The following is a 27,611-nucleotide window of genomic DNA, read 5'->3' on the forward strand; positions in this document are numbered from 1 at the left end:
AGGCCAGCACTGCCACGGCCTCCCCCACCAGGCTTCATCACGGAGGGCACAGGTCGGGGAGGTAGAGCAGCCCTGAGCCCTGGGTCTCATTAGGTCAGCACCTGATGTCTCTTGGGCCATGGGCTTTAGTTTGGGGTAGGAAGTATCCAGGGTTGGATGCCTTCGTTTTGATTTGGGGTGGGTGGTACATAACTGAGACTTCTCAGCAATCCTTCCCCTTCTCTGGAAACAGCTTCTAGCTCCCAGCCCCACTTTCTCTTTCCCCTGCTCCATGCAGTGACTCCCTGTTTACACCACCCACGTGCTGAGGACGTGCTCATGGAGTCCTTGCCCTCTGGAAAGAGCTGCTGCAGGTGCTGTGGAGGGGACAGAGACACACAGGACATTGCTCTGCCTTACAGGCCAAAATGTGTGATGCTACTACATTACCTTTGTTTGTCTTGTGGTGTCGATCAAAGTGCTGCAGAGAAGGAGAGAGAACTCCTAGCGGGGAAGACCTGGAGGGCTCCATGGAGGAGGCATTTACTTTGAGTCTTGAGTAATGGGGAGTGGGAAGAGGAGTTGGATCAAGGGAGCTTACTTTGAAGGGGAACGTCAGTTGGGAACCTGCAAGGGCTTTGAGGTGGAAAGTGCATTTGGGTTTCACCCCCTAACCCAACATCCACGTCTCCCCTACCTCCTTGTCTCATTTCCTAGAACGAGGATTGGAGACAGTAGATCCTGATGTTAGATCTGCTGTCTTCCTGTTTATACTCCTGTGTCCACCACCTCCTTTTGGAGGTAGAGTGCTTTACAAAGGAAGAAACTTCTAGATTGTCATAACAGCATTTCCTATGAAAGCCGCACTTTCCTCCCTTTTCCCTCCCTCACCGGGCCATCTAAAAATGCTACAGGGAAACCACGGAGGCCATTATCTGGCCACCCTCCCCCAGGGGAATGGCCCAGCTGTGAACCACGACAGTCACCAGGCTGTGCAGGATGGGGTAGGGGCCAGTGTGCAGGAGGCGCTCAAATGTTTGGACGCACGAGTGAGCCGAGAGTGAGCTGGAAAGTAAGGAGAAGCCAACCTGGGATCACAGGTACTGTGGGTTAACCACAGAGATGGGAGAACCACATGCATACTAATTGCTCACTGGTGCTGGTACAGCCGCTGCACATAGTAAGTGCACGGTGAGAGTGGGCAGAGTGAATGAATGGACAGACTTGTAAAGCACTGACAAAAGGAGTCTAGAAACCTGCGTTCTTTTTTTTGTTTTGAAACATCTTTTTTATATTTTTAAAAATGTGGAAATAATAATTTCTGATTTTCATATAATTTGTACATTAGATTGTCATTTCAGTTAGAGTATCAATTGTCACAAACTTTAACCTACTAATACAGTTTTTTTAAATTATATTTTGTTATGTTAGTCACCATACAATACATCATTAGTTTTTGACGTGGTGAGGCACGCGGTGTGAGGCCTCCAGCAGGGCACTGCCTCTCCTCAGGGCCTCAGTTTCCCCATCTGGACAATGAGAGGGGTCACCTAGATAAGGGTTGGCACATTACAGTCCACCAGCCAAATCCAGCCCCCTGCTTTTTTTTTTTTTTTTTAATTTTATAGCCTGGGAGCCAAGAGTGAATTTTATAGATAATATTTATAATGAACTTAATGATAGGGAACATTAACTATGAACCCCCAGTTAAGCAAAATATTATCCCAGCAAAAAGAATTCCATTCCTCCATTACATTTGTAGAGCTATGTTATAAAAAATTGTACTCAATTATCAGATTCTGTAATTAGTCAATACAGTCTTTACAAGATATACCTAATAATATCCTCAATTTCACCTCTTAGCCTAAAAAGCCTAAAATATTTACTATCTGGTCCCTGAACTCGGGGGTCTCTGAGGCTCCTTACTGCTCTGGTGCTTCCCTCCGGGTGTAAGGGGGACAGGAGAGAGGGAGAAAGAGAAAGTTTCCAGACCCTTCCCTCCTTTCTCACAGGCTTCCAGAAGGTAATGGCGGGCATCCACAAGGCCATCGAGCTGGGCTACAGCCCTGTGAAGGTGAGCCCCTGCTGCTGCTTTCAACCTGACTTCTGCCCTTCTAGTGCGGCAAGGCCGTCCGTGGCCGGCAGCCAGGCCCAGGGCAGCTCCCTGCCTGGCTGGCACAGCTGTAGCTCTGCTGTACCCCCTTCCTTGCCCCCCTGCATCCAGCGTGCCCCTGACACCCTACAAAGGAGGGGAGAACAGTGACCCCCTGGGAATTCCCAACTTAAGAACTGGGAGAGACACGGAATGGGCCCTCCAGTGGAGAACCTAGGCAGGCGCCAGACCCCCAAAAGTCATTTCTGAAAAAGAGTGCAAGGGGGACAGCCCTGGTGGTCCCCTTGTCCCTGGCCAGGTGAACTGTGTGGTGATGCGAGGCCTGAATGAGGACGAGCTCCTGGACTTCGTGGCTTTGACCGAGGGCCTCCCTCTGGACGTGCGCTTCATAGAGTACATGCCCTTCGATGGTCAGTGACCTGGGGTGGGGAGGGAGGAGGAGGTTGGGCCTGGCGGCAGAACTGGTCCAGCGCCAGGCTGAGAGCATGGTGCGGGGATGCTGAGGACCCTGGGAAGGGTTGAGTGGGGTGGACAAGGTGGCGGACCCTGTGGGAGCTGCTGACCCTGGGACCTGCTGTGTGAGCAGGAATTTCCTCAGGGATAATGGGGAGGGGCCTGGGCAGGCGCCAGGGCCAGGGCTATGATGGGGCATCAGAGGCATCTCCATGTCAGGCATTGGTACGGTTTGACCCACCTGTGTTAGGCCAGGCCTCCTGCCTTCCCATGCAAGGGTCAGAACTGATTTCTGGGCTCTGTGGGGGGATGGACCTGAAGACCCCAGGCCCCTGCAACTCTGTGACTCAGTGGCTTCCAATCCTGAGACAGGTAACAGGTGGAACTTCAAGAAGATGGTGAGCTACAAGGAGATGCTGAACACCCTCCAGCAGCAGTGGCCAGAGCTGGAGAAGCTGCCTGAGGAGGAATCCAGCACAGCCAAGGTTACGGGCAGGAGGATGGGGCTGGGTCGGGAGGAGGAGCGCAGGAGAGTGGGCACTGAGGTCGGAACGCAGAGAGGCAGGGCAGTACCGTGTAACGGGAGGCATGATCGTGGCTTCACAGCTGCCTCCTGGTGGGCAGAGCAGCAGGCTGGGCATGGGGCATGGGGCGGCTGTAAGTACCTTGTCCTAGGCTGCACTTCAGGGAGTGGTGGGCAGGTGCTCTGGCCATGTGGCCCGCGGGCCTCCAAATCCATAATAGGTTTGCTGTCTGGCAGGCCAGGTGCAAGCAGAGAGCTCGTAGGTCATGCATTGTGTCAGAGTCTTCTGTTGGTTGGGGGCCACCGGTGTTCCCTTCCGTGGGGCTCCTCCGGAGAGGGCTGAAGAGTGGGGGCTGTGGTGCCCTCGGCGGCCCATGCAGCACCATCCCCTCCACTGCCCTTCTTTCCCTGCTCACCCCAGGCCTTTAAAATCCCTGGCTTCCGAGGCCAGCTCAGCTTCATCACGTCCATGTCTGAGCATTTCTGCGGAACCTGTAACCGACTGCGAATCACGGCTGATGGGAACCTCAAGGTAAGTGTCCCTTTCCCCACAAGGGCCCCCTTGCCACTTCTGTGTTGTCAATCTCTCTTCCCCACCTGTGACTCCAGATGGAGGGGAGGCTAGCAGGTAGCAGGGCACATGGTGTGGTTGGCGAAATAGGGTCCATTTTGGGGGGAGCATGGCGACAGAAGGTGAAAGTGAACCCATGGCCTTCCTTCCCAGGGCCCCTAAAGTAACTTCCGGTTGACTGGGAGCCACTTGCCAGGCTCGATGTTACCAAGGTGGGCAGAGGAGAGGTGAAGGGTTGATGTGCCCTGGGCCCCAGCCCCCACCTGATGGACCTCTTTCCAGGCCAGGGTCTCAGCTCTGAAAGCAACGTCCATTACTCATACCTGGTCAGCACATACCGTGCCTTCAGCCCTGTGGAGAATGTCTGAGAGGCGTAGACCTACTCGTTCCCTTTAGAGGCAAAGTCTCATTGATAAGACCCAACAAAGAGCTGATGTGTGGCAGTGCGTAATTCGGTGTCAGATGAGTGGCCAGACAGGCTGTGAGGGTGGTGAGCTTTGAGGGAGCGTGTCCTGGACACTGGTGACCTTGAAGGGTGGAGAAGGAGGGCAAGGGAGGACGCTTGTGTGGAGTTCGTGCTAATGTGGCAGGGGCAGATTAATGCCAGATACCCCCAGGTGAAATGTACAGTGTGTGTTCTGTGGACAGTGGGGTGCTGTGCAGTTTCTGACAAGGGAGGACATGACTCCCGTTCATGTCTGAGGAAGAACAACCCACTGGTTGAATTTGGAAACAGGAAGACTAGTCAGATGGCCCTTTGACAGTGTTCCATGTAGGCAAGAGTGGGAGGCGAGGACAGGAAGGAGGAATGAAGGAGCTTGGTAAGGCATGCGGGGGGTGGCGGGGGGCGGGCTGAGAAGGCATCTGGGGGGGGCGTTCGGCTTTGGGAGCCGTTTAGCATGGGGGAGGAGGGAGATCAGAGATCAGATGCATGGAGTTGGACATCCAGAAGGGACCATATCCACCACTTGTTCAAAAGCCAGGGCTTTTTTTCTGGGCCGGAGATGTGCAATTGCCCTAAAATATGGGTGGCATCTATCTAGTCAGGGCTCCTTCAGGACATGGGAGGTGGGGCTCTGAAGAGAGGCTATCTATAGTGTGGGGTGAAGGGGACTTAGAAGGGATGTCGAGGCAGCTGGGGGAGAGGGAGGAAGCGGCATCCCCGGGGCCCACGGAGAGCTGTAGCCTGGCAGGGTGGCCACCTGGTTGGAGCTGCAGCTGTGGAGGGGAGCAGTGACCACCTGAGAAGGCAGAGCCTGGAAGAAGCAGGGCAGCAATGCCCGATCTTTCTCTCCTCTCACGCTCTGATCGCCCAGCAGCCAACCGAGGCAGGAGCCCGCCGGAGGGGATGTCAGAAGGTGGAGCCTCTGGGGGCAGAGTGTGGGCCCTGGGGCCCGGTGGGGGAGTGAGGGATGGGGCCTAGCCAGCAGGGTGAAGTAGGTGTGCCTCCCACTTAGATTCTGTCTGTAACTCTCTAGTGCTCTCCGCCCTCAGAGGCGTCACAGACATCCCTCTGTCCTCTGTGCCCACAGTGCCTTCTATAAAGCTGGCACATCGTAGACGCGTTATAAAGTTTTGCGGGAGAAGGGTCGGTATCTGCTTGCTGGGACTGTCTCCTCCAGCCCTGAGCCCCCAGAGCGGCCAGCCTCCCTCGGAAGGTGGGGCGCGGCGAGTTTGGATGGCCTCAGGGTGCCACCTCCACCAGGCCTGTGCTATTCAGCCATCAGTCCAGGTCACAAACTGGAGTGGGTGCAGGGGCAGGCGGGTAATGTCCGTGAGTGTAGGGACCAGGAGGGGACGGGTGAAATGGGGTGTTCGTGCTGCGCCTGGGGGACTGCAGGGACCCAGCTCTTTGGGGTCCATGCTCAAGGCAATAGGCTACTCTGTGGAACGTCTCAGGAGAAGGTATGGATCTGGATTTTTATGTGCTGTCTCTGTTGGCAACTGTGTAATTCTTTACGGTATGCTCTATAAGCTGAAGGTGACCTGACTGTAAATCAGATGTAGGCTGTGGGATGTCCGATTTTGCTTCCTGCCCCTCTGGCCTCTCCGACTTCACCATCCAGCAGCTTCTGTCCCTCACTGCAGGAAGGTCCTGCCTTGAGTGTGGCCCAGCCACAGGAGGCCTGGATGCTGGCGTTCAGCCCACGGGCGACTCTAGGCAAGGGGGCCAAGGCTCGGGGCCAAGGGAGGCATGTTCTCACCCCCATGGTGACTGCCCACAGGTCTGCCTCTTCGGGAACTCAGAGGTGTCTCTACGGGATCACCTGCGGGCAGGGGCCTCTGAGGAGGAGCTGCTGAGGATCATCGGGGCCGCTGTGGGCAGGAAGAAGCGGCAGCATGCAGGTAAGAGGTGGGCGTGGGGAAGGCCGGGCTGGCTGGCTGGCTGCCGAATGGGCCGGAGGGGCTGAGGGGACAGAGCAAAGCTTGGCAGGAAGCCAGTGGGACTCCGTGCCCGTCGTGGCGCCCAGTCCGTCCTGTGGCACTTGTAGACCGGGGGTGTGGTGATGGTTCTCCTCCCTCGGGGGCATGGGCACAGCAGAGCCTGTGCAGGAGAGGGAGCCCTGAATTCTCTTGGGCTGTTTTATCGGGTAGAGGGGAAGGGAGGGTGGGGGGACGGGGCACTGCACCTGTCTCATCCCACACCTTGCCTTCTGTCAGGAGGGCGGGGTCCCAGGCATCCACTGTGTCCCCCAAGGGCACCCATTCTGGCTCTGTCATGGGTGACCTTGCAGCGGGGGCTTTTTGTCAGGGTGTGCCTAGGTGAGTGCATGTCCCCGGGTTGTCATACCACTGTGTCCACCATGGTTTCAGTGAACTCTCCTCTCCCCACCCCTCCCTTCCCCCTTTCCTGCTTTCCTCTCCCTCCCCATCTTTCCCTTACCCCAGGCATGTTCAGTATTGCCCAGATGAAGAACCGGCCCATGATCCTCATCGGTGGGTGACCCATCAGTACGTAACCACTCACCCTTGTCCCTGGGGAATCCCGGGGATTGGGGCTCCTGCCCTAGGGCACCCCCCAGATCCTGCATTTCATCCTGATGTTCACATCCTTGTGTCTGTTCTGCTCCTTTTCCATCTTCTCTCGACCCTCCAGCTTTCCTGTGTCTTCTCTTCCCTGGGGGTTGCTCCTCCTCAATCTACGTACCACAGAAATCATCCTTGTCTCTTACTGGAAGTTGAGGCAGGGTGCCCTCCAGGTTTATGATCACTAAGGTTGTTGTGCCCCGAACATGGAACCCCTGGTTGAGACAGAGACCCCGTCCTGGGCTCTAGAACCTCCCAGCCTAGATGCCATTACAGGAGCTGGGCAGAGCTTGGGGCAGCCAGCTAAGAATATTCCTGATCTTTTCAGGGAGGAGGCAGCCAGGATCTCAACTGCCTAGTTCCTTAACTCCTGGGAACTTATATGCATAAAGTCCTGTGTGTTCTCTGGGGAACTGGCTGGCCCATCAGGAGCTTTAGGGATGCTGCTACCCGTCTGCCAAATGCCCAGACAAGAGCAGGGGAGGCCTTGGCCACAGCCAGATCTGGGCTTCTGAATTGTACCAGCAGGCAAGAGAAAGCAGTGAGAAAAACTAGGGGAAGGTATTCTCTTCTCCAGGCATTGGAACCAAGTGAGTGCAGCGGCCCAGAGGAAGGCAGGCTGGTGTGGGCCAGAGACAGTCCAAGGATTACCTCCCATACCAGCCTCCCAAAGAAGGGAAGGCAGCTCACCAAAGCCCTCCCTTGGGAAGAAAACTTGACCATCTCTCTTCTTCCCTCACTTCCAGCATCATAATCCTATGGATGGGCCTCGACCTATGCTGACACACCTTGATGGCAAGGAGTGGGGCATGCCTTTGTGGCCTCCCTGGGAGTGAGGTTGTACCTCTGACATTGGCCAGGTGGGGGCCCAGAGCTGGGAAACTGGATATTGGGAGACCTGTTTGCTTCATAAGGTATATTATTCCTCTCAAGGACACAGAGTAGTAAGCTAGTCTGGTTTCTGTAAAACCAGGAGTTGCCTAGAACAGGGCCTCCGACTTTCATGTGCACATGAATCGCTTGGGGATCTCGTCATTTCAGAGTTGGGTTTGGGACTGGGGCTCTGCACTGGACCACCCTTTGGGTAACAAGAGCCTGCAAGGCTCCCAAGGCCCTTGGCACCATTTGGATCAGCCTGTCGCTCTGTGGGTACTTCTGATGTCCTTGAGGGGGCTTCAAAGGCATTGTTGAAATAGATACAATATTTCCCTTACTATCTTCTCTGTAAATTCGATAGTTACTGTTAACTCTTCATGGAGAATGTGAAAAGGAGAGAGTAACTCTGGTTGGTAGTTCAGGCTGAGACCTCACTGTAGCTTCCAGAAAAATGCAGGGACAGGGAGAGGTCATGTGATCAGGCTGCAGTCTTCAGACCTTAGGTGTTTCTGAAAGGAACTTTGGCGACAAGGAAGTTGGTGTGGAGGAGAGCCCAGGAGTCCCCCCCCCCCAACTCCCACGGGCCCAGAGATACTGGTGGGGCTGTGCCCTGCGCACCGCCTGCCGTGAGGGGCTGCAGACCTGTATTCTTGGACCCTCTGTCTGCATACTTCCTGCTTTCCCTCTTCTCACTGTGCTCCTTGCTCTTCACCCCTCTCTCCCCAGTGTGGAAGTGAGAACTCGAGGTGGGCAGGGAAAGGGTGGGAGAAGAGGTGGGGGAAAACACTTCCCTTTTGGGCTTAGCCTTTCTTCTCTTTCCTTCTTGCTTTCCAGAGTTACTTTTGATGCTCCAAGATTCCCCACCAGCCATTCCAAGCATTTCCTCCCAGGACCCCTTTCGTGTTCAGGGTATAAGACACAGAGGGAGTTTCTCCAACCAGATGATGATTTTGTGGAAAGGAGGCTGGGTTCCTCAGACCCCTCTCCTTGCCCAGCGGTGGCTGGGGTCCAGCTGCCCTCAAAGACACTGCAGTTCCCACCTCAACTCAGATGCCAACCCAAAGTGCCTTAGTGCAGTGTCCCGGGCTCCTGGCTCCCCCTCAGGACCCCTGCCAACCTCGGACCAACTAACCCATGTGGACACAACAGGACGGGCGGCTATGGTAGATGTGGGCGGGAAGCCAGACACGGAGCGGGTGGCTGTGGCCTCAGCCATGGTCCTCCTGGGGCCCGTGGCCTTCAAGCTCATCCAGGAGAACCAGCTCAAGAAGGGTGATGCCCTGGTGGTGGCCCAGCTGGCCGGAGTCCAGGCGGCCAAGCTGACCAGCCAGCTGATTCCTCTGTGCCACCACGTGGCCCTGAGCCACGTGCAGGTAGGGCTGGAGCTGGATGGCACATGCCATGCGGTGGGCATCCGGGTGTCCTGCCGGGCTCGGGGCCCCACCGGGGTGGAGATGGAAGCCCTGACCGCCGCTGCCGTGGCCGCCCTCACTGTGTACGACATGTGCAAGGCTGTCAGCAGAGACATCGTGTTGGGGGAGATCAAGCTCCTGAGCAAGACCGGGGGTCAGCGGGGGGACTTCCAGCGGACTTAGAGTTCTTGCCCCTGACCCTCCAGCCCAGCCAGGTCAAGATGGGATGCAGTTCCGGCAAGTTCCTGTAACCCCGTCCCTATTTACCTCCGCTAGCAAGAGCCCGAGGTCAGCCCACCCCTTTACCGCCACACCATCTCCACTGAGCTGCATGTCTCCCATCAGCCTTCCTGGGCACTCCGGTCATGGGGGCGGGGGTCGGGGGGGGGATTGCCGCGGGCAGCGCTGGAGAGCTGAGAAATCACATTGCCTGAAATAGCCCCCAGAGAACCCATGCAGTTTCAGACAGCCCGGTCTATAACTTCCACTCCTCGTTTTGGGTTTCCTCTTCTCCTTCCTTGAGGGGAGCATAAGGGCTCATGAAGCAGAGGGAACCTACTTTGAGGAGGGAAGAGCATGGTTTGCATTAAGAATGTTCTACTACTTCTCTGAAGCAGTTTTGCCTTCCCGAGTTTGGGGAGCTGCACCTTCACCAACCCTCTGAAAGGGCCAGTTCCCGCCTCGTTTTGCCTGCATCTGGGCCCCCTCGAACTTGCAGGGTCTTGGCTTCACCATTGCATTCGTCCTGCTAGCAGCTCCCTTTCCCAGCCCCTTCTGCTTGAACGGGACATACAGTAGCAGCAGCCCTGAGGACTCCTGCCCCAGGCGCACACCCCTCGCCTGGCCCTGCGCACTGCTGTTCCACCCACTGCCCACACCCCTTTATTCTGGGACATATCAGGGAAAGAAGAGAGCTGAAGATGGCCTTCACCCTCACAGTGCACAAAATAAAGCCACGATGCCAGCTTTGGAGATGCAAGAATGCGGACTCTCTGTGCGGAGGGCACTGAGCTGCCATGAAGTCATGCCCCCGCCCTTCCCCTGCCCCCCACCCCCAGGGGGAAAGAGGAGCAGGAAGGGTGCTATAAAAGCCAAAGGGGCACATGTTCTGTAGATCCCCCGTCTTCCCTTGGGAGAAGGTAGGAGTGAAGTGGGAGGCCTAGAGATGCACCGCCTGCAGGAAGTGTCCAGTGGGGGTGTCCAGAGCTCAAGGGGGTGCACTTACTTACAGGTTCCTGGTCTGTACGTCCCCAAATACTGGACTGGTTGGCTGGGTTCACCTCTGTGGGTAGGCATCTTCGGGTCTATCCTCGGTGGCACCCCCTGCCTGCCTGCTTCCCCTCTACCCTACATGCACGGGTGCTGGCAAATGTTTGACAACCAGCTCTTGGGAAAAGGCCAAATTCCATGGCCGATTTCACACTACCCATACAACGTGAACCGGCTGGCAAAACTTTTGAAAATGTAACGATTAGTGTTCTCAGAGACATGAGCTGGCTCCAACTACCCTACCCCCCGGCCCCCATGACTGCTCCCTAGCACACCTCACATCCGCACACGGGAAGAATGCACAGGTTTCAAGGCAGGCTGGATGGGGATGGTATGGATTTAATATTTTTTTAGTATTACAATATATTCTTATAAAAATGGTGCAGGTAAAAAGGACGCTGCAGATTTTGTACATTAGCCTCACTTGTCATCTGAGACAGCTTGGTGAAAGCAGCCAGGGCATGGCGGTATCCCTGGTAGAGGCTGGAGGAAAATGGCACCCCAGTTGGTAAAGATGGGATGGGGGTGGGAGAGCCTGGACCAGACCCTTCCCTCCCCACCTGGAGAATCGTTTTTCCTCCTGCTGCCCCAGACACACCGGGAAGGAGGTGTGAGTGCTGCTGCTGAGAAGGGGGCAGGTTGGATTAGGTTAACTGAATTTTACAAGGGACACAAAGTTAGCTGGAGGAATTCACCTGAAGGGAGCAGGAGGGGTGGGAAGGACACTGAGGAAAGACTAAGGAACAAATAGGCGTAAACATTTAGCATATCCAGGACCAACTCCTCCACCATCTCCACGGGGCCCCAGCCCCTTGCTGAGGCAACTGTGGTGGTGTATGGTCCAAGGCACTGTTGTAGATCTGGCTATTCTACTGGCCAGAGCTAGGAAATAATAAATAGAGAAGGAAAAAAATCTTTCAGAGTGAGAAGCCTGAGCCCTGGAACCAGGTATGTGTCCTCTGTAAACAGGTAAACCAAAGTGTGCTTTTCTGTGGATCCAAAATGTCTTGAACGACTTCTATATTCCTTGTCTTTCCTGGTGCGTATCCAGTCTTCCATGGCAAGTGGGAATGCCACAGTTTGGACATGCTGGTGATAGAAGCGGAGCCCTCCCCTGTCCCCTGCAGGGGAGGTTGACCTCAGCCCAGCCAGTTTGGGAGAGAACCTTCAGAGACCCCACCCATGACCTTCCCATCATCCCAACGCCAGCTTCTGCGAGGGGGGGGGGCTGTCAGGTAGACAGATGGGTATAACAAAGCCCTCTGCAGCTGTTCTTCCTCGAAGCCTTCATCTTGCCTTCACCTGGACTCCAGGATGGCCTCTTCCCCTCTAGCCTGGCCAGGCTTGCATTTGCTCACATCCCTCCACCCCCCCAAACCAACACATGCTGGGCTCACCAACACTATGCCCGCCCCCCCGCCCCCGCAGCTACTCTGGCCCTACCCCAAGAGTCTGATGTAGGGAAAAGATAAGCAGCTGAGGAGTGGGCCTAGCCCACCAGTGTGGCCACTGGCAATAACCCTGAGCTGGAGAAGTAGGTTGGAAGGTGAGAAACAAAGAGAAGGGCCGGGAGATAGAAAGGCAAGGAGCTGGTTGATCGACGGTCAGGCGGGCCGGACTCCAAGGATAATAGGTCAACTCTAGGGCAAAGAAATGGATTGAAAAGACAAACCTTGATGGAGTTGACCTTTCCTTCTTTCAGAAGTTTTGTTTAGACATAGCCATTGTTCCCCACCCCACCCCCAACCAAGGACAGCTCAAGATGGACAGAATGGAAGGTGGGAGTGGATGGGAGGACCAGAATGGACCCCTGGGAAGTCAGATTGAAGAACTGAATTGAGAGGTGGGTCCCAGCCCCCATCCCATCTGTGGTACCCAGCCTTCTGTCCTTGGTTCCTTCAGGCAGTGCACGTCCCGGGAAACTGGACCTTCTCCATATCCCATCTCCCTAGCTTCCCCTGCCTGCTCTGGCCCCCAGTCTGAATGCCTCAGTGATCGCATGTAAATGCAGAGGGCAACTCTGGCCCTTTGGACCATCTCAGGACACCCCAGGGCCGGCCTTAGCCAGGTCCACGTGGTTTGAAACAGTCTTCCGCAGGCTGGACAGAGGGGGAGGTCCCTGTGGCTTCTGCCCTGAGATAGACCTTAGAGAAAGAGTTTGGGGTCTGATGAACAGGAGGTGGCTAGGCATTCAAGTGCTGCCCTCTAGTGAGGGGCTATCAGAATTCCCAGCCAACAGGTGTGGTCACTGTCCCGCTTCAAGACAATGGTTGGGTTGTACAGAGGATGTGTGAGGAGATCTTTGTTCCAGGGTCCCTAGGCCCAAGGCACGAGGTGTGGTGATGATCAGGGTCTTTCTTGAACCCCTTACCAGATTCATCAAGTACCTGATCGTGAGCCATAGCTGTGGGAACCCAAAGGTGAGCATTCTGAGATTCAGGATTAGTAGATAGGAGGGAGATGGCGGTAGGGAAGGAAGGGAGAGAGACTTAAGACATTCGAGAGAGGGGCCAAAGGACTTGTGATGTAGGAAACAAGCACTGCTACTCTGTGTCCTGATGACTCTATCGTCTTCCCAGCACTTTTTCTGAAACCTATCTAGCTAGACTATCTAATACCTCTTCCTTTTCCATCCAAGAGGAAAGTTTGCTCCCAGATCCATGTTCCATTAAGCCTCCTCTTGGGGGATGGGGGCCTGCATTCTCTCACCCTGGCTCTCAGGGGGCCCACCCCACCATGAACTCCCTACTGCACATGAAATCCGGACAAGGCCTGTGGACCTGTCCAGTCCAGATCTGGAACAGTTGTGTGCCAACACATATGTGCCCTTGCTGGGGCGGGCAGGGGGGGGGAGAGGGGGGCGGGGGGCAGGGCTCTTTCAGCAGGGCCTGCCAGGGATGTCTAAGTCCGCCTTGGAGTGACCCTGGGGGACCGGGATGCAGAAAGAATAACGGAACAGGAGATGTGAGGAGCCCCTCCAGGTAAGTGCGAGGACCCCTGGTCCTGCCACGCACTGCCCCCACCCCAGGGCCCAGCCCAGGGCTCATTGCAACCGAGCACCAAATTGCCTAAGGATCACGGCCACCTCCGCTCAGCCCCTCAGCCCACCCTTGTCTCCTGCCTCCTGCGGTGGCCAGTCCCCAGGTCAATAATTTAGCCTGCTTATTGCCCGTTCCCGGGTGACTTCCAGGGCCTGGCTCCCTGACCGCTTGCGGCTGCGCTTCAGCTTGCATAAGTCCTTGTCAAACACTTCGCCTGAGCGCAGGGCTGATACCAGGTCGTCAAACTCGCCACCTTCCTCCAGCGCGCTGCCTGCGTGGGCCTTCCGCTGCCGCTGCCACCGCTCCCGCTCCCTCTGTTCCTTCAGCTGCAGGCGGAGGAAGAGTGAGAGGTGGGCTGAGGCCAGAGCAGCCACCCACAGTCCAGCTGTCAAACGAATGGCCTCCCAGCAGTCACAAACTCCAACCTGTGCACCCTGAGGCCTGTGTTGACCAGCTGGCCCCACTTTCCTGCTTCCTGAGACACCCTGTGTCTCCTTGCCACCTCCTGCTCTCCCCCAGTAGCACCCCACTCAGCCCAGCCCTCTTACCATGGTTTCCATGCGTGCCCGCCGTTCCTCCTCTTCTTTCCTCTTCCTCATCGCCTCCAGGTCCTGCCGGGCCTCCAAGAAGGCCTGCAGGAAGGTGTCAAAGATTCCAAAGAATTCGTCTGGCTGCATCTTGCTGTCCTGCTCCCCAAAGTGTATCAGGGCCTTGGAGAACTGTTAGAGCGAAAGGGGTGGTGAGAGTCTGCCCCCACCCCAAAGCATGGTGGCTCAGCCCATGTGGTGAGCTGGGTTCCAGTCAGAACAGAGCCCAGTCCAAGGCCGGGGACCTTTGACAGAGGGGAGCAGGGCTGGAGAGGGGGAAACACCTGCTATCATCAGGGCAGGGGCAAGGCTGAAGGAAAAGCTTGAGGGTGACACCAAGGGGAGGTTGGGAATCCAAGCTGGCTGACAGAGGCTGCCCAAAGCTACCATTGGGTCTGTTACGGTGTAGGTATGGGAGCAGGAGCTACAGACCTTGGGAAGTACTTCCTAAGGTCACAAACTCAAGAGGACCCAGAGATCATATAGTTATTAGGCTAATTTAACTCCTCTGTGCCTCAGTTTTCTCAGCTGTAAAATGGGGACAATAGATTCTACCTCATAGTGTTGTGAGGGTGAGGTGAGTTAATAGATGTAAAACATTAGCTCTAATTATGTGTGTCAGGCACTATTCTGACATTTATTGACAGCTACCATCTCTAATTCAACCCAGAGTGTGCTGCCTGGACCAGCGTGGGCATCTCAGGCTTGCCCCAGACCTCCTGAGTGAGGACCCCTACCAATGGGGTCCATGAGGATGTTGGGAAGCTAGGAAGAGGCAATAGCAACTGTGACCAAAGCTGAGCTCTGGAGTCAGGATTCTAACCCAGCTCTGTCCATCACAGCTGGGAAACCTTGGGCAAGTTTCTTAACCTCTCTAGATCTCAGTGTACATACTTGTACAATGGGGTAATAACCTTTTAAGGTTATTTAAGATAGGTCATGTGATAAATAATGTAAAACACCACATGGTACCTACACCTGGTAAATGGATTATGATCTTTGCAACAGACTTGCTATTGCTTTTCTTAAGGGAGTGAGGAAACTATTTTTCCTCAAAGCTCTGTGACTCTGGGTTTGTCCCTCTGGGCCATCTGGGGTAGGAATGGGTGAAGGAGCTGTGTCTACATAAAAAGGGGAGGAGGGGTTAGGATGGGGGTCAGACTGGGAGCTTGGGCCACACTTACCTTGTCCCTGGCCTCATTCAGTTGGTCTTCCAGCTCTGAGAAGCTAAAGCTGGAGACGGTGATGAAGTCACTCATGACTGGGACAAACTTGTCATTCGGTTCCCGTGCCTGGCGCTTCTGATATTCTAGCTCCTGAGGAGGGAGAGTGATGTGCTGGTTAGATGGGCACCAGCATAAAAGTCAGGAATTCTGAGGGTCACCACATCTCCCACCCTTCCCTGCCTAAGCTCTCACAATCTTTGCCGCCCTTAGAATTGTGTGAGACATCCCTCATGTACCACTGCCATCTTTCTTTCTCCAGATCCTTGCTTCCCAGTGTGGTCTGGGACCAGCAACAGCATCACCTGGGACATCTGAAGAAATACAGATGCTCAGGCTCTAGCCCAGACCTAGGGAATCTGCATTTCAACAAGACCTGTAGGTGATGCATATGCAGAATCAAGTGTGAGATGCATTTCTAAATCTCCTAGCTGATACGGATGCTGCTGGTCACGGGCCATGCTTTGAGTAGCACTTTAAAGGGCTATAAATTGGAAATTGCCGCCTCCACCACCATAGTGGCAATGGAAAGTTCTTTCTGATATTTACCTTCATTCTCTAACTCATTCTCCCCTTACCTGCCTACCACCCCCTTCCCCCAGTGAAATGGGAAGGGTCTTGAGTTCCTAAATGTGGAGGACAAAGGATTGGGGTCATTGCCATATGGGACTAGCCTAGCCTAGGGCCAGAGACGATATCATCTGAGAAGCCATCAGAGCAGGAATGGTGATGACTAGACACCTGGGTGCAGCCCCCAGGTCCTCTACTGACCCAGGGAGAAGAGACATAAGGCAGGAATTTCTGGGGATAGCTGTGCCCAGTGTCACACACTATGTGCTACCTGTGCCTAACTGGCTTCCAAGAGAGGTAGATACTCTTTCCTATCCACTTGAGTTAGAGTTAAGCATGGGGCCAATTTATGATTCATTCTCCTCTAGTGCCCAATAGACATGCTGGGCAGTAACCTCGCTAGTCTCAGATGTCCCCTCATTGAGAGTCTAAATTTAAGCCCTAAATAATCCAGTCATCCTTTTCCTGCGGGCTAGCTCTGTTGCTGCCTATCACTTGGTCAAATGATAGACCCCCAGATAGTAGGCACCCAGATGGCGGACCCTGTCTGATGTATTTCTGTGTCCCAAAGTTCCTGTCTGGGGTGCTAGAATAACTGGCACAGGGTATGGCCTTCAGCATAGACACAGGCAGCACCCCCTCAAACCCAGGCAGGCATAGATGATGTACTCACCACCTCAACTGCTCTGAGGCCCCTCCTGAGGTTGCCCACCTCCTTCTCCAGCTCTGCCAGGCTGTGGGGAGACACACAGGAAGGGAGAATTGCTGAGGGTGGTTCAGGCAGATGGCAGTGCAAAGCGCAATGGTCTTGGAGTCAGTAGACCCATGCTCCAGCCCTGCTAAATCACCTCCCCTCTGTGCTCTCTCTGTGCTTCTATAAAATAACAGGGTTGTAAAACTTATATTCTGAAGATCCTTCCAGATCAGAAATGTTATGTTGAATATTAGGTTTCTAACACTTAGCTTCTGACTTGAATTCTTTTTGATACCAGCAGGTAATACTTAAAAATCTTAATATGGTGTCCTACATGCAGTAAGCACTTGTTGCATATTAACCATTTTCCGCTGCATTTCTGCTTCTGTTGGAGATGCTTCTATCAGCCTGTGGCTGTTCAGGTCTGACTTCTTGCCAGATATCATTTGTGCAGATATCATTTGTGCCACATCCATATCTCCTTGGACCATCCATTGTAGTGTACAATCTTGACTTCCAATGATGCGAGCACTTTCTCTGGATCCCAGAGCTCCCTCTGCTTGTACCTATGGCCAGAGTCATGCCCTGCCCAGAGACACTCAGCCAATGACTGACAGGAAATGGGGTATGATATCCTAGCTCCCTCACCTCTCAGATGGGATAAGTTGAATAAGTATCCTAAGCGTTCTCACAAACTTCCCTGGAGGGATGTCCCAGGGGTAGCTGGCTTAATAATACTTCCGTTATTAGTATTCTTCCCACCCCTGGCTCACATCCCCACTGTGTTTCCTAGGAGCATCCCTGAAATAAGGATTTGAGAGCAAGTAGCCAGTCTTTATTTGGTTCTCCTAAAAGCAGACCCTGAGACACTGCCCATTCCTAGTCACCCCACAGTAGCAATGAAAGGAAATTTAGACAAGAGTGCTGTGATTACAGGGAGAAAGAAGACTTGGAAGGGCCCCTCACTTGACTTTGGCGGCTTCTGGAAGATGCTGTAGCTCTGAGGGCATGTTTAGGATGTCAGGGAAGTGCTTCTCCAGGATCATGATCAGGTAATGGAGCAGAGAGATGTTTCTGTTGGTGAAAGGTCAGGGGTAAAGGAATGAAGGCCAGGAAGAAACTAGGGGTAGGGGTCAGGGGGAAAAGGCAAGGAGTTAGGGTTGAAAATGGGAGGAGGAAGGGAGAGGCCAGGGTGGGGTGAGATGGAAGATAAGGAAGCAGACAAGATCCCACCTGTCAATGCTGGACTTGGTATCTGCGATCTTGTTGAGGCTGGCCACCCGGAAACCATAGGCACCCCCACGCTGCCCTTTGTTCATGAAGTTACCAATGGCCAGGACGACCTCAAGCATCTGCCTTAAGCGCTTGCTGCGGATCAGCTCCCGGGAGGCCAGCAGGATGGCTAGGAGAGGAGTGGCAGGTCAGAGTCCTGCAGAGACTGGGCCAGGGCAGCTGGTCCCCTTGAATGCCAGGATGATGCCACCACGAAGTTCAGTCTTCAACTCTCAGAGGGGCAGAAACGATACCCACACCTCAACAGATTGATTTACTCCATATCTGCCCACTTCCAAGGGAAGCAGGTAAATTTGCCAAAAGCCAATTCAACAAATAACCCGTTCTCAGAATGTGCCAATTCTTCTTAATATATTTAAAGAATATCTTTTCTTGCATATATCCAAAGATTATTAATAATTCTTTCTATGGATATACACAAGAATATAATACTTTTACTTTTTTAAACTTAGTGATTAAAATTTTAAATTTCAGCATTTTACATATTATGGGACTGTTTCTGCCTCTTTTGAAATGCTGTCTTATTTTTTTTTGAAAGAGAAAATACCTGTCAAATTATAACGTCACCAATATAATATTCCCATATTTTTGTTCTATAATATAATGGTATGCCTTGTAGTTGATGGTATCCTTGATTTAATAGTTTACTTGACATCTTGTTGAATATCATTTAAGTTTTTTCCCAACTTTTAGGCATTTTAACAATTTCTCCTCAATGCCTTAAATGATACATTTGCTAGAAATACAAACTAAGGTTAACAGTAACTGAAACTTCAGTATTTCATTCCAGTGTGGATGCTCTAGCCCATCTTCAGGTATCATGCACTTATGGCAGATGCACAAAATTGGGATATAAATCCTACACTGAAATTTTGGCTACTAGTTATGGAATATGCTTCTCAATTACTAAGAGTGGTGATAGGAATACCAAGCCATCCCATGATTTTCAGCTTATGCCAAATTGAACATTCCTTAAGATGTTGCTCTGGATCTAAAATGAGAACCATCTAACCAAAAGTTTGCAGAAATCCTCAAAAACAGTTAAAAGTAAGTAATTGGAAAAAATAAAAAGCTGTAATGTGGAGATCCCCAGGACCCCCCAGCTTGTACCCATTTCAGCCTCAGCTGTCCTTCCAGGACATTCTCAGTGCAAAGAGCCCCATGGCCACCCTGGCCTGCAACCACTTCAGCTCCAGCCATCACACCAGGGTGACCCCAGCCCACACCAGCCACAGCCCCAGCCAGCCAAAGTCACCAGACACACAGACACACATAGCCTACACAGGGGATGACCATACACAAGGCCATTCCTTCAAGTTTTAGAGAAGTAGCTGTTCTGCCTATTCATAGAAATAAAGACTGAAAGTCAAGCAAAATGGGGAGAGAGAAGAATATGCTCCAAACAAAACAAAACCTCAGAAAAAGAACAAAATGAAATAGAGATAAGCAATATGCCTGATAAAGAGTTTAACAAAGAGAAGATATGAAAAAAAATGTTGAGTTAAAGAACATAAATGAAAAATATACTAGAGGGAATCAACAGATTAGCAGATGAAGGAGAAGAGATCAGCAATCTAGAAGATAGGGTAATGGAAAACAACCAAGCTGAACAGCAAAAAGAAAAGGGTTTTAAATGAGGACAGGTTAAGGGATCTCTTGGACAACATCAAGTGAATAAACATTCACATTATAGGGTTCCCAGAAAAAGAGAAAAGGGGGCAGAAAACTTACTTGAAGAAATAATAGCTGAAACTTTCTTAACCTTGGGAAGGAAACAGACATCTAGGTTCAGGAAGCACAGAGAGTTCCAAATAATATGAACCCAAGGAGGTCTATACCATGACACACAATAACTAAAATGTCAAAGATTAAAGACAGAGAATTTTAAAAGCAGCAAGACAGAAGGAAAGTTACATACAGGGGAAACCCCCATAAGACTGTCAGTTGATTTTTCAGCAGCAACTTTGCAGGCCAGAAGGGAGTGGCAGGTTATATTCAAAGTGCTTAAAGGGAAAAATCTATAGCCAAGAATACTTTACCCAACAAGATTATCATTCAGGATGGAAGGAAAGAGAAAAGAGTTTCCCAGGCAAACAAAAATTAAAGGTGTTCACTACCAGTAAACCATCCTTACAAGAAATGTTAAAGGGACTTCTTTAAGTGGAAAAGAAAAGGCCATAACTAGAAGTAAAAAAACAAACAAAAACAAAAAACAAAACATATATATATATATGAATAAAAAGATGTAAAATATGACACCATATATGTAAAATGTAGAGGTGAGAAATAAAAAATTTATTTTAGAATGCGTTCAAACTTAAGTGACCATTAACTTAATATAGACTACTATATACTTAGAATGTTATATATGAACCTCATGGTAGCCACAAACGCAAAATCTGTAATAGATACACAAAAAAATTAAAACCAAGATTAACACTAAAGGAAGTCACTAATCACAAGGAAAGAGAGCAAGAGAAGAAGAAAGGAGCAGAGAAGAACTACAAAAACAACCAGAAAACAAATAACAAAATGACAATTAGTATATAACTTTTGATAATTACTTTAAATGCAAATGGTCTAAATGTTCTAGAGTTGCATGATGGATTAAAGAAAAATTCCTCTATATGCTGTCTATAAGAGATTCACTTCAGACATAAAGACATACAGACTAAAAGTGAAAGGATAGAAAAAAGATATTCCATGAAATGGAAGGGGAAAAAAGCCAGTGTAGCAATACTTACACAAAATGATTTTAAACCAAACACTGCAATAAGAGACAAAGAAGGGCATTACATAATGATAAAGGGGTCAATCCAACAAGAGAATATAACAATTATAAATATCTATGCACCCAACATTGTAGCACCTAAATACATAAAGCGAATATTAACAGACATAAAGGAGAAATTGGCAATAATACAATAACAGCAGGGACTTTAACGTCCCATTTACATCAATGGATAGATAATGCAGGCAGAAAATCAATAAGGAAATAGTGTTGCTCAGTGACACATCAGACCAGATGGACTTAGGTATACACAGAACATTCCATCCCAAAATGACAAAAAAACACTTTACAAGTGCACATAGAACATTTTCCAGGATAGATCACATGTTAGGCCACAAAACAGTCTTAATAAATTCAAGATTGAAATTATATCATGCATCTTTTCTGAACACAATAGTATGAAACTAGAAATCAATCACAAGAAAAAACTGGAAAAACACAAACACATGGAAGCTAACAACATGTACTAAGTAGCCAATGGGTCAATAGAAATGAAAGGAAATCAAAAAATACATGGAAACAATGAAAATGAAACCACAATTATCCAAAATCTTTGGGACTCAGCAAAAGCAGTTCAAAAAGGGAAATTTATAGCAGTACAGGTCTACTTGAAATAAAAAAGATCTCAATCTAACCTTATACCTAAAAGAACTAGAAAAAAAAAGTCCAAAGTGAATAGAAAGAAGGAAATAAAAGAGCAGAAATAAATGAAATAGAGCCTTTTTAAAAAAATGGAAAAGATCAATGAAACCAAGAGCTGGTTTTTTGAAAAGACAGTCAGAAGCCTTTAGTCCTATTCATCAAGAAAAAAGGGACACAAATGAATAAAATCAGAAATGAAAGAAGTGACAACTGACACCACAGAAATACCAAGGATTATGAGAGTACTATGAAAAATTATATGTCAACAAATTGAACCTAAAAGAAATGGATAAAGCCCTAAGAACATATAATCTTCCAAAATTGAATCAAAAGGAAATAGAAAAGCTGAACAGACCAACTACTAGTAACAAAATTGAATAAGTAATCCAAAAGCTCCCCAATAAACAAAAGTCCAGAAGCGGACTGATTCACAGGTAAATTCTACTAACCATTTAAAGAAGGGTTAATACTTATTCTCAAGCTCTTTCAAAAAATAGTAGAGGGAGGAAATCTTCCAAATACATTCTATGAAGACAGCATTACCCTGATACGAAAAGCAGACACACTACAAAACAAGCAAACAAAACCTACAGGTCAATATCCCTGATGAACATAGATGTGAAAATCCTCAACAAAATATTAGCAAACTGCATTCAACAATACATTAAAAAAAACCATTCACGAGCAAGTGGGTTTCATTCCAGGGATGCAAGAATGGTTCAATATTTATAAATCAACATGATACATCACATCAACAAGATAAAGGATAAAAACCATATGTTCATTTCAGTAGATGCAGAAAAAGCATTTGACAAAATTCAACATCTGTTCATGATAAAACCTCTCAACAAAGTAGTTTTAGAGGGAACATGCCTCAACATAATAATGATCATATATGAAAAACCTATAACTATCATCATACTCTATGGTAAAAAACAAAGTTTCTCCTTTAATATCAGGAATAAGACAAAGATGTCTATTCTCACCACTTTTATTTAACATAGTAATGGAAGTCCTAGCCACAGCAATCAGACAAGAAATAAGAGAAATCCAAATTGATAAGGAAGAAAAACTATCACTACTTGTAGATGACATGATACTATACAGAGAAAATCCTAAAGACTCTACTAAAAATCTATTAGAATAAATGAATTCAGTAAAGTAGCAGGATATAAAATTAATATATAGAAATTGGTTGCATTTCTATACACTAATGATGAAACAGAAAGAGAAATTAAGTAAATAATTCCATTTACAATTGTACCAAAAAGACCTGGGAATAAACTAATGAGGTAAAAAATCTGTATTCTGAAAACTATAAAACACTGATGAAAGAAATAGAAAATAAAACAAATGGAAAGATATTCCACACTTATGGATTGGAAGAATTAATATTATTAAAATGTCCATAATACCCAAAACAATCTACAGATTCAGTGCAATCCCTATCAAAGTACCAATAGCATTTTTCACAGAACTAGAACAAAAAAACCCTAAAATTTGTATGGAACCACAAAAGACTCCAAGTAGCCAAAACAATCTTGAGAAAGAAGAACATAGATGGAAGTATCACAACTGCAGATTTCAAGATATCCTACAAAGCTGTAGTAATCAAAACAGTATGATACTGGCACAAAAATAGACACGTGGGTCAATAGAATAGTATAGGGAGCCCAGAAATAAACCCACAATTATATGGTCAATCTATGACAAAGAAGCCAAGAATTTACAATGGGGAAAAGATTACAAATGGTGCTGGTGAAATTGGACCACTTTCTTAAACCATACACAAAAATAAACTCAAAATGGATTAAAGACCTAAATGTGATACCTGAAACCACAAAACTAGAAGAAAACATGGGCAGTAATCTCCTTGACGTTGACCTTAGCAACATTTTCTTAGATATGTCTCCTTAGGCAAGTTGGAAAAAAGCAAAAATAAACTATTGGGACTACACCAAAATAAAAATCTTTCGCACAACAAAAGAAACCATCGACAAAATAACAAGGCAACCTACTAAAGGGGAGAAATTAGCAAATGATATCTGATAAGGGGTTAATATCCAAAATTTATAAAGAACCATTATAACTCAACATCAAAAAACAATCCAATTTAAAAATGGGCAGAGGACCTGAATAGACATTTCTCCAAAGAAAACATATAGATGGTCAACAGACAGAACTGCTCAACATCACTGATCATGAAGGAAATGCAAATCAAAACCACAATGAGGTATCACTTACACATGTCAGAATGGCTAAAATCTAAAAGATAATATTAACTGTTGTTGAGGATGTGGAGAAAAAGGAACTCTTGTGCACTGTTGGTGGAAATGTAAATTGGTATAGCCACTGTGGAAAACAGTGTGGAGGTTCCTCAAAAATTAAAAATAGAAATACTACATAATCCAATAATTCCACTGAGTATTTACCCAAAGAAAATATAAACAGTAATTCAAAAAGACATCTACACCCCTATGTTTACTGCAGCATTATTTACAATAACCAAGATATGGGAGCAACCTAAGTGTCTACTAATAGATGAATGGATAAAGAAGATATAGTTGTGCAAAAGCTTTTTATTTTGGTATAGTACCAATAGTTTATTTTTGCTTTTGTTCCCCCTGCCAAAGGAGACATAGCTAGAAAAATGTTGCTTAAGGCTGGTGTTAAAGACATTACTGCCTATGTTTTCTTCTAGGACTTTTATGGTTTCAGGTCTCACATTTAGGTCTTTAATCCATTTTGAGTTTAGTTTTGTGTATGATGTAAGAAAGTTGTCCAGTTTCACTCTTGCATGTAGCTGTCTAGTTTTCCCAGCACCATTTGTTGAAGAGACTTTTTTCTCATTGTATATTCCTGCCCCCCTTGTAGATTAATTGACCACGTAATTGTGGGCTCTCTATTCTGTTCCACTGATCTATGTGTCTATTTCTGTGCCAGTACCATACTAACAAAGAAAAAAAGAGACAAACTAGAAAACAGACTCATAAAGAACAAACTGGTAGTTTCCAGAGGGGAGGTAGGGGGGATGGGTAACATAGGTGAAACGGATTACGAGTACACTTATTGTGATGAGCACTGAGTAATGTACAGAATTGTTGAATCCCTATACTGTACACCTAAAACTGAATATAACTGTATGTTAATTATACTGAATTAAAAAAATAAAAAGCCACTGCCTTAAATATATACAATTGTGAATCTTAAGTATATACACTTGTATACCATATATATATATATATATATATATATATATATAATTTTTGTCAATCATAGCTCAGTAAAGCTGGGAGAAATTCTGCAGTACACCAACAAAGAAAGAAGATACACACAATGGAATATTATTCATCCATAAAAATGAATGAGACCTTAACCATTGTGACAACATGGATGGATCTAGAGAGTATAATTCTAAAGTAAAATAAGTCAGACAGAGAAAGACAAACACCATATGATTTTACTTATATGTGGAATCTAAAAAACAAAATGACTGAGGGTTGCAGAAAGGGAGGTAGGTGGGGGGATGGGATAACTGGATGATGGGCATTAAGGAGGGTACATGATGTGATGGGCACTGGGTGTTATATGCAACTAATGAATCACTGAACATTATATCAAAAACTGATGATGTACTATATGTTGGCTAATTGAATTTAAATTAAAAAAAAAGACTTAGAAAAATAAAAATAAGGAGGCAGAGGAAAGATGGCAGGGAAGTAGGGGACCCTATTTCAACTGGTCCCTGGAATTGAGCTGGATATCTACCAGACCACTCCGAGCACCCACGAAACCAGCCTGAGATGTAAGAAGATCTGGATCTCTACAAACAGGATATTGCAGGCAGTTGGTTTCGAGGTACAAAGCGGGGAGCTGTGATTCTGCGGGCAGATATTGGAGGATAAACGGCAGCGGAAGGGTGCCTGGCCGTGGGGAATCCTACACCACCGGTGAGTGACAGCCTCACGCGCTGGGGATGGGGCACAGACTCACAGACTCACAGACCGGTAGAGGTGGGAAAAGGACTTTAGGGCAGCCCCTGGGGTGGAAACCCGGAGCGGCGGGGTTGCGCGTGCAAACTAGGAGTGGTTGGCGGTTTTAGAAGCACAAAGGGCAGAGATGTGCTCCGACCTGGAAGTGGGACTGGGGGCACTGCGGAGGGGTGCACAACCCAGGCCACTGCAGTTTATAGCAGCACAGAGAGAAATGGAGAGAGTGTGGCCTGGAGAGCTCACTGAAGAACAGACTGCGGTCTCTCTGTTCTGAGGCAGAGGGCTGGAAACGGTCTCTTCTGCTCTGACTCGTGGAAGAGACTTGGAAAGCCGCCGAAAACAAAAGCCCCAAAAACTGATTCCCGCTGAGCCCATCCCCCACCAAAGCGGGCAGGGCAACTCTGCCCAAACAGGGTTGCCTGAACATAACAGTGTGGCAGGCCCCTCCCCCAGAAGACAGGCTGGGAAAACAAGAGGCCAGCAACCCTAAGGTCCCAAGAAAACAGGTGCATCTTGCTTGGGTTCTGGTCAATAATTTGGATTCTATACATTCCCTCAATCACCCATCAACAGAATGACTAGGAGGAGGAACCCCCAAAATAGAAAAGACTCAGAGACTGTGACTTCTGCCACAGATTTACAAATGGATGCAGATATAACCAAGATGTTGGAGATGGAATTCAGGCTAGCAATTGTGAAGACAATGGCTAGAATGGACAAATCAATTAATGGCAACATATCAGTTGCCATTAATGAAAACTGAATTGGCAGAACTTAAAAATGCTATCAGTGAGATCCAATACAATCTAGGTAATCTAACAACTAGGGTAAGTGAGGCAGAAGAATAAATAAGCGACCTGGAAGACAATATAATACATAAAAAGGGAAAAGAGAAGGCCAGGGAAAAACAACTCAGAATCCATGAAAATAGAATCAGAGAAATAAGTGACACCATGAAGCGTTCCAAAGTCAGAATGATTGGAATCCCGGAGGGAATGGAGAAAGAGAGAGGACTAGAAGATGTATTTGAGCAAATCCTAGCTGAGAACTTCCCTAATCTGGGGAATGAAACAAACATTCACATCCTAGAGGCAGAGAGGACCCCTCCCAAGATCAAGGAAAACAGGCCAACACCCCGGCCTGTGATAGTAAAACTTGCAAATCTTAGAACCAAGGAAACCATCTTAAGGGCAGTTAGGGGGAAGAGATTCCTTACATACAGAGGGAGGAACATCAGAATAACGTCAGACCTATCCACAGAGACCTGGCAAGCCAGAAAGGCCTGGCAAGACATATTCAGGGTACTAAATGAGAAGAACATGCCGCCAAGAATACTTTATCTAGCAAGGCTGTCATTTAGAATGGATGGAGAGATGCAGAGCTTCCAACACCGGCAGAAACTGAAAGAATATGTGACCACTAAGCTGGCCCTGCAAGAAATATTAAGGGGGGTTCTACAAAAGGAGAAAGACCCCAAGAGTGATTATACCACAGAAATTTACAGGGACAATCTATAAAAACAACGTCTTCACAGGCAACATGATGACATTTAATTCATATCTTTCAATAATCACTCTCAACGTGAATGGCCTAATGCTCCCATAAAACGGCACAGGGTTGCAGATTGGATAAAAAGACAGGACTCATCCATATGCTGCCTACAAGAGACTCATTTTGAACATCCAGACTGAAAGTGAAGGGATGGAGATCCATCTTCCATGCCGGCGGACCTCAAAAGAAAGCTGGGGTAGCAATTCTTATATCAGACAAGTTAGATTTTAAAATAAGTCTGTAATTAGAGACACAGAAGGAAACTATATCATTCTTAAAGGGTCTATCCAACAAGAAGATTTAACAACTGTACATATCTATGCCCCCAACATGGGAGCAGCCATTTACAAAAGCCAACTGTTAACCAAAATAAAAAGTCATATTGATAACAATACGTTAATTGTAGAAGACCTCAATACTCCACTCTCAGCAATGGACAGATCATCTAAGCAGAAAATCAACAAGGAAACAAGAGCTTTAAATGATACACTGGACCAGATGGACCTCATAGATATTTACAGAACATTCCACCCTAAAACAACAGAATACTCATTCTTCTCGAGCGCACATGGAACTTTCTCCAGAATAGACCACATACCGGGTCACAAATCAGGTCTCAACCAATACCAAAAGATTGAGGTTATTCCCTGCATATTCTCAGACCACAATGCTTTAAAACTGGAACTCAGTCATAAGAAAAAATTTGGCAGAAATTCAAACACTTGGAAACTAAAGACCACTCTGCTCAAGAATGTTTGGGTCAACCAGGAAATCAAAGAAGAACTTAAACAATTCATGGAAATCAATGAGAATGAAAACACATTGGTCCAAAACCTATGGGATACTGCAAAGGCGGTCCTAAGGAGGAAATACATAACGATCCAAGCCTCACTCAAAAAAATAGAAAAATCCCAAATTCACCAACTAACTCTACACCTTCAAGAACTAGAGAAAAGGACAAATGATGCCTAAGCCAGGCATTAGAAGATAAATAATTAAAATTA

General features: G+C 48.2%; 2 protein-coding genes across 9 annotated transcripts in view; one reads left to right on the forward strand and one right to left on the reverse strand.

Annotated features, from left to right (window-relative positions):
• MOCS1 (molybdenum cofactor synthesis 1) overlaps positions 1–9,926 on the forward strand; it is a 37,165-nt gene extending 27,239 nt beyond the window's left edge. The window contains exons 5-11 of one of the 3 annotated variants that reach the window (XM_025862413.2): positions 1,992–2,053; positions 2,391–2,502; positions 2,918–3,030; positions 3,490–3,600; positions 5,865–5,985; positions 6,529–6,576; positions 8,377–9,926. In XM_025862413.2, coding sequence (XP_025718198.2) covers positions 1,992–2,053; positions 2,391–2,502; positions 2,918–3,030; positions 3,490–3,600; positions 5,865–5,985; positions 6,529–6,576; positions 8,377–9,137 — 1,328 coding nt within the window. In that variant the 3' untranslated portion in view covers positions 9,138–9,926. Of the gene's footprint in view, positions 1–1,991; positions 2,054–2,390; positions 2,503–2,917; positions 3,031–3,489; positions 3,601–5,864; positions 5,986–6,528; positions 6,592–8,376 lie in introns of all 3 variants that reach the window. The other 2 variants (XM_025862415.2, XM_025862414.2) reach the window with 2 other exon arrangements.
• Positions 9,927–12,411: 2,485 nt separating this feature from the next.
• Positions 12,412–27,611, reverse strand: part of DAAM2 (dishevelled associated activator of morphogenesis 2) — a 140,040-nt gene continuing 124,840 nt past the window's right edge. For all 6 annotated transcript variants that reach the window (XM_073884962.1, XM_073884961.1, XM_025862540.2 and 3 more), the window contains 6 exons: positions 17,572–17,740; positions 17,305–17,412; positions 16,318–16,378; positions 15,036–15,167; positions 13,813–13,983; positions 12,412–13,590 (listed from right to left, as the gene is read on the reverse strand). In XM_073884962.1, coding sequence (XP_073741063.1) covers positions 13,369–13,590; positions 13,813–13,983; positions 15,036–15,167; positions 16,318–16,378; positions 17,305–17,412; positions 17,572–17,740 — 863 coding nt within the window. In that variant the 3' untranslated portion in view covers positions 12,412–13,368. The remainder of the gene's footprint in view (positions 13,591–13,812; positions 13,984–15,035; positions 15,168–16,317; positions 16,379–17,304; positions 17,413–17,571; positions 17,741–27,611) is intronic.

Source organism: Callorhinus ursinus, unplaced genomic scaffold (genome assembly GCF_003265705.2).
Source record: "Callorhinus ursinus isolate GAN/ISIS: 27379988/994484 unplaced genomic scaffold, GSC_fseal_2.0 scaffold59, whole genome shotgun sequence".
Taxonomy (NCBI): Eukaryota; Metazoa; Chordata; class Mammalia; order Carnivora; family Otariidae; genus Callorhinus; species Callorhinus ursinus.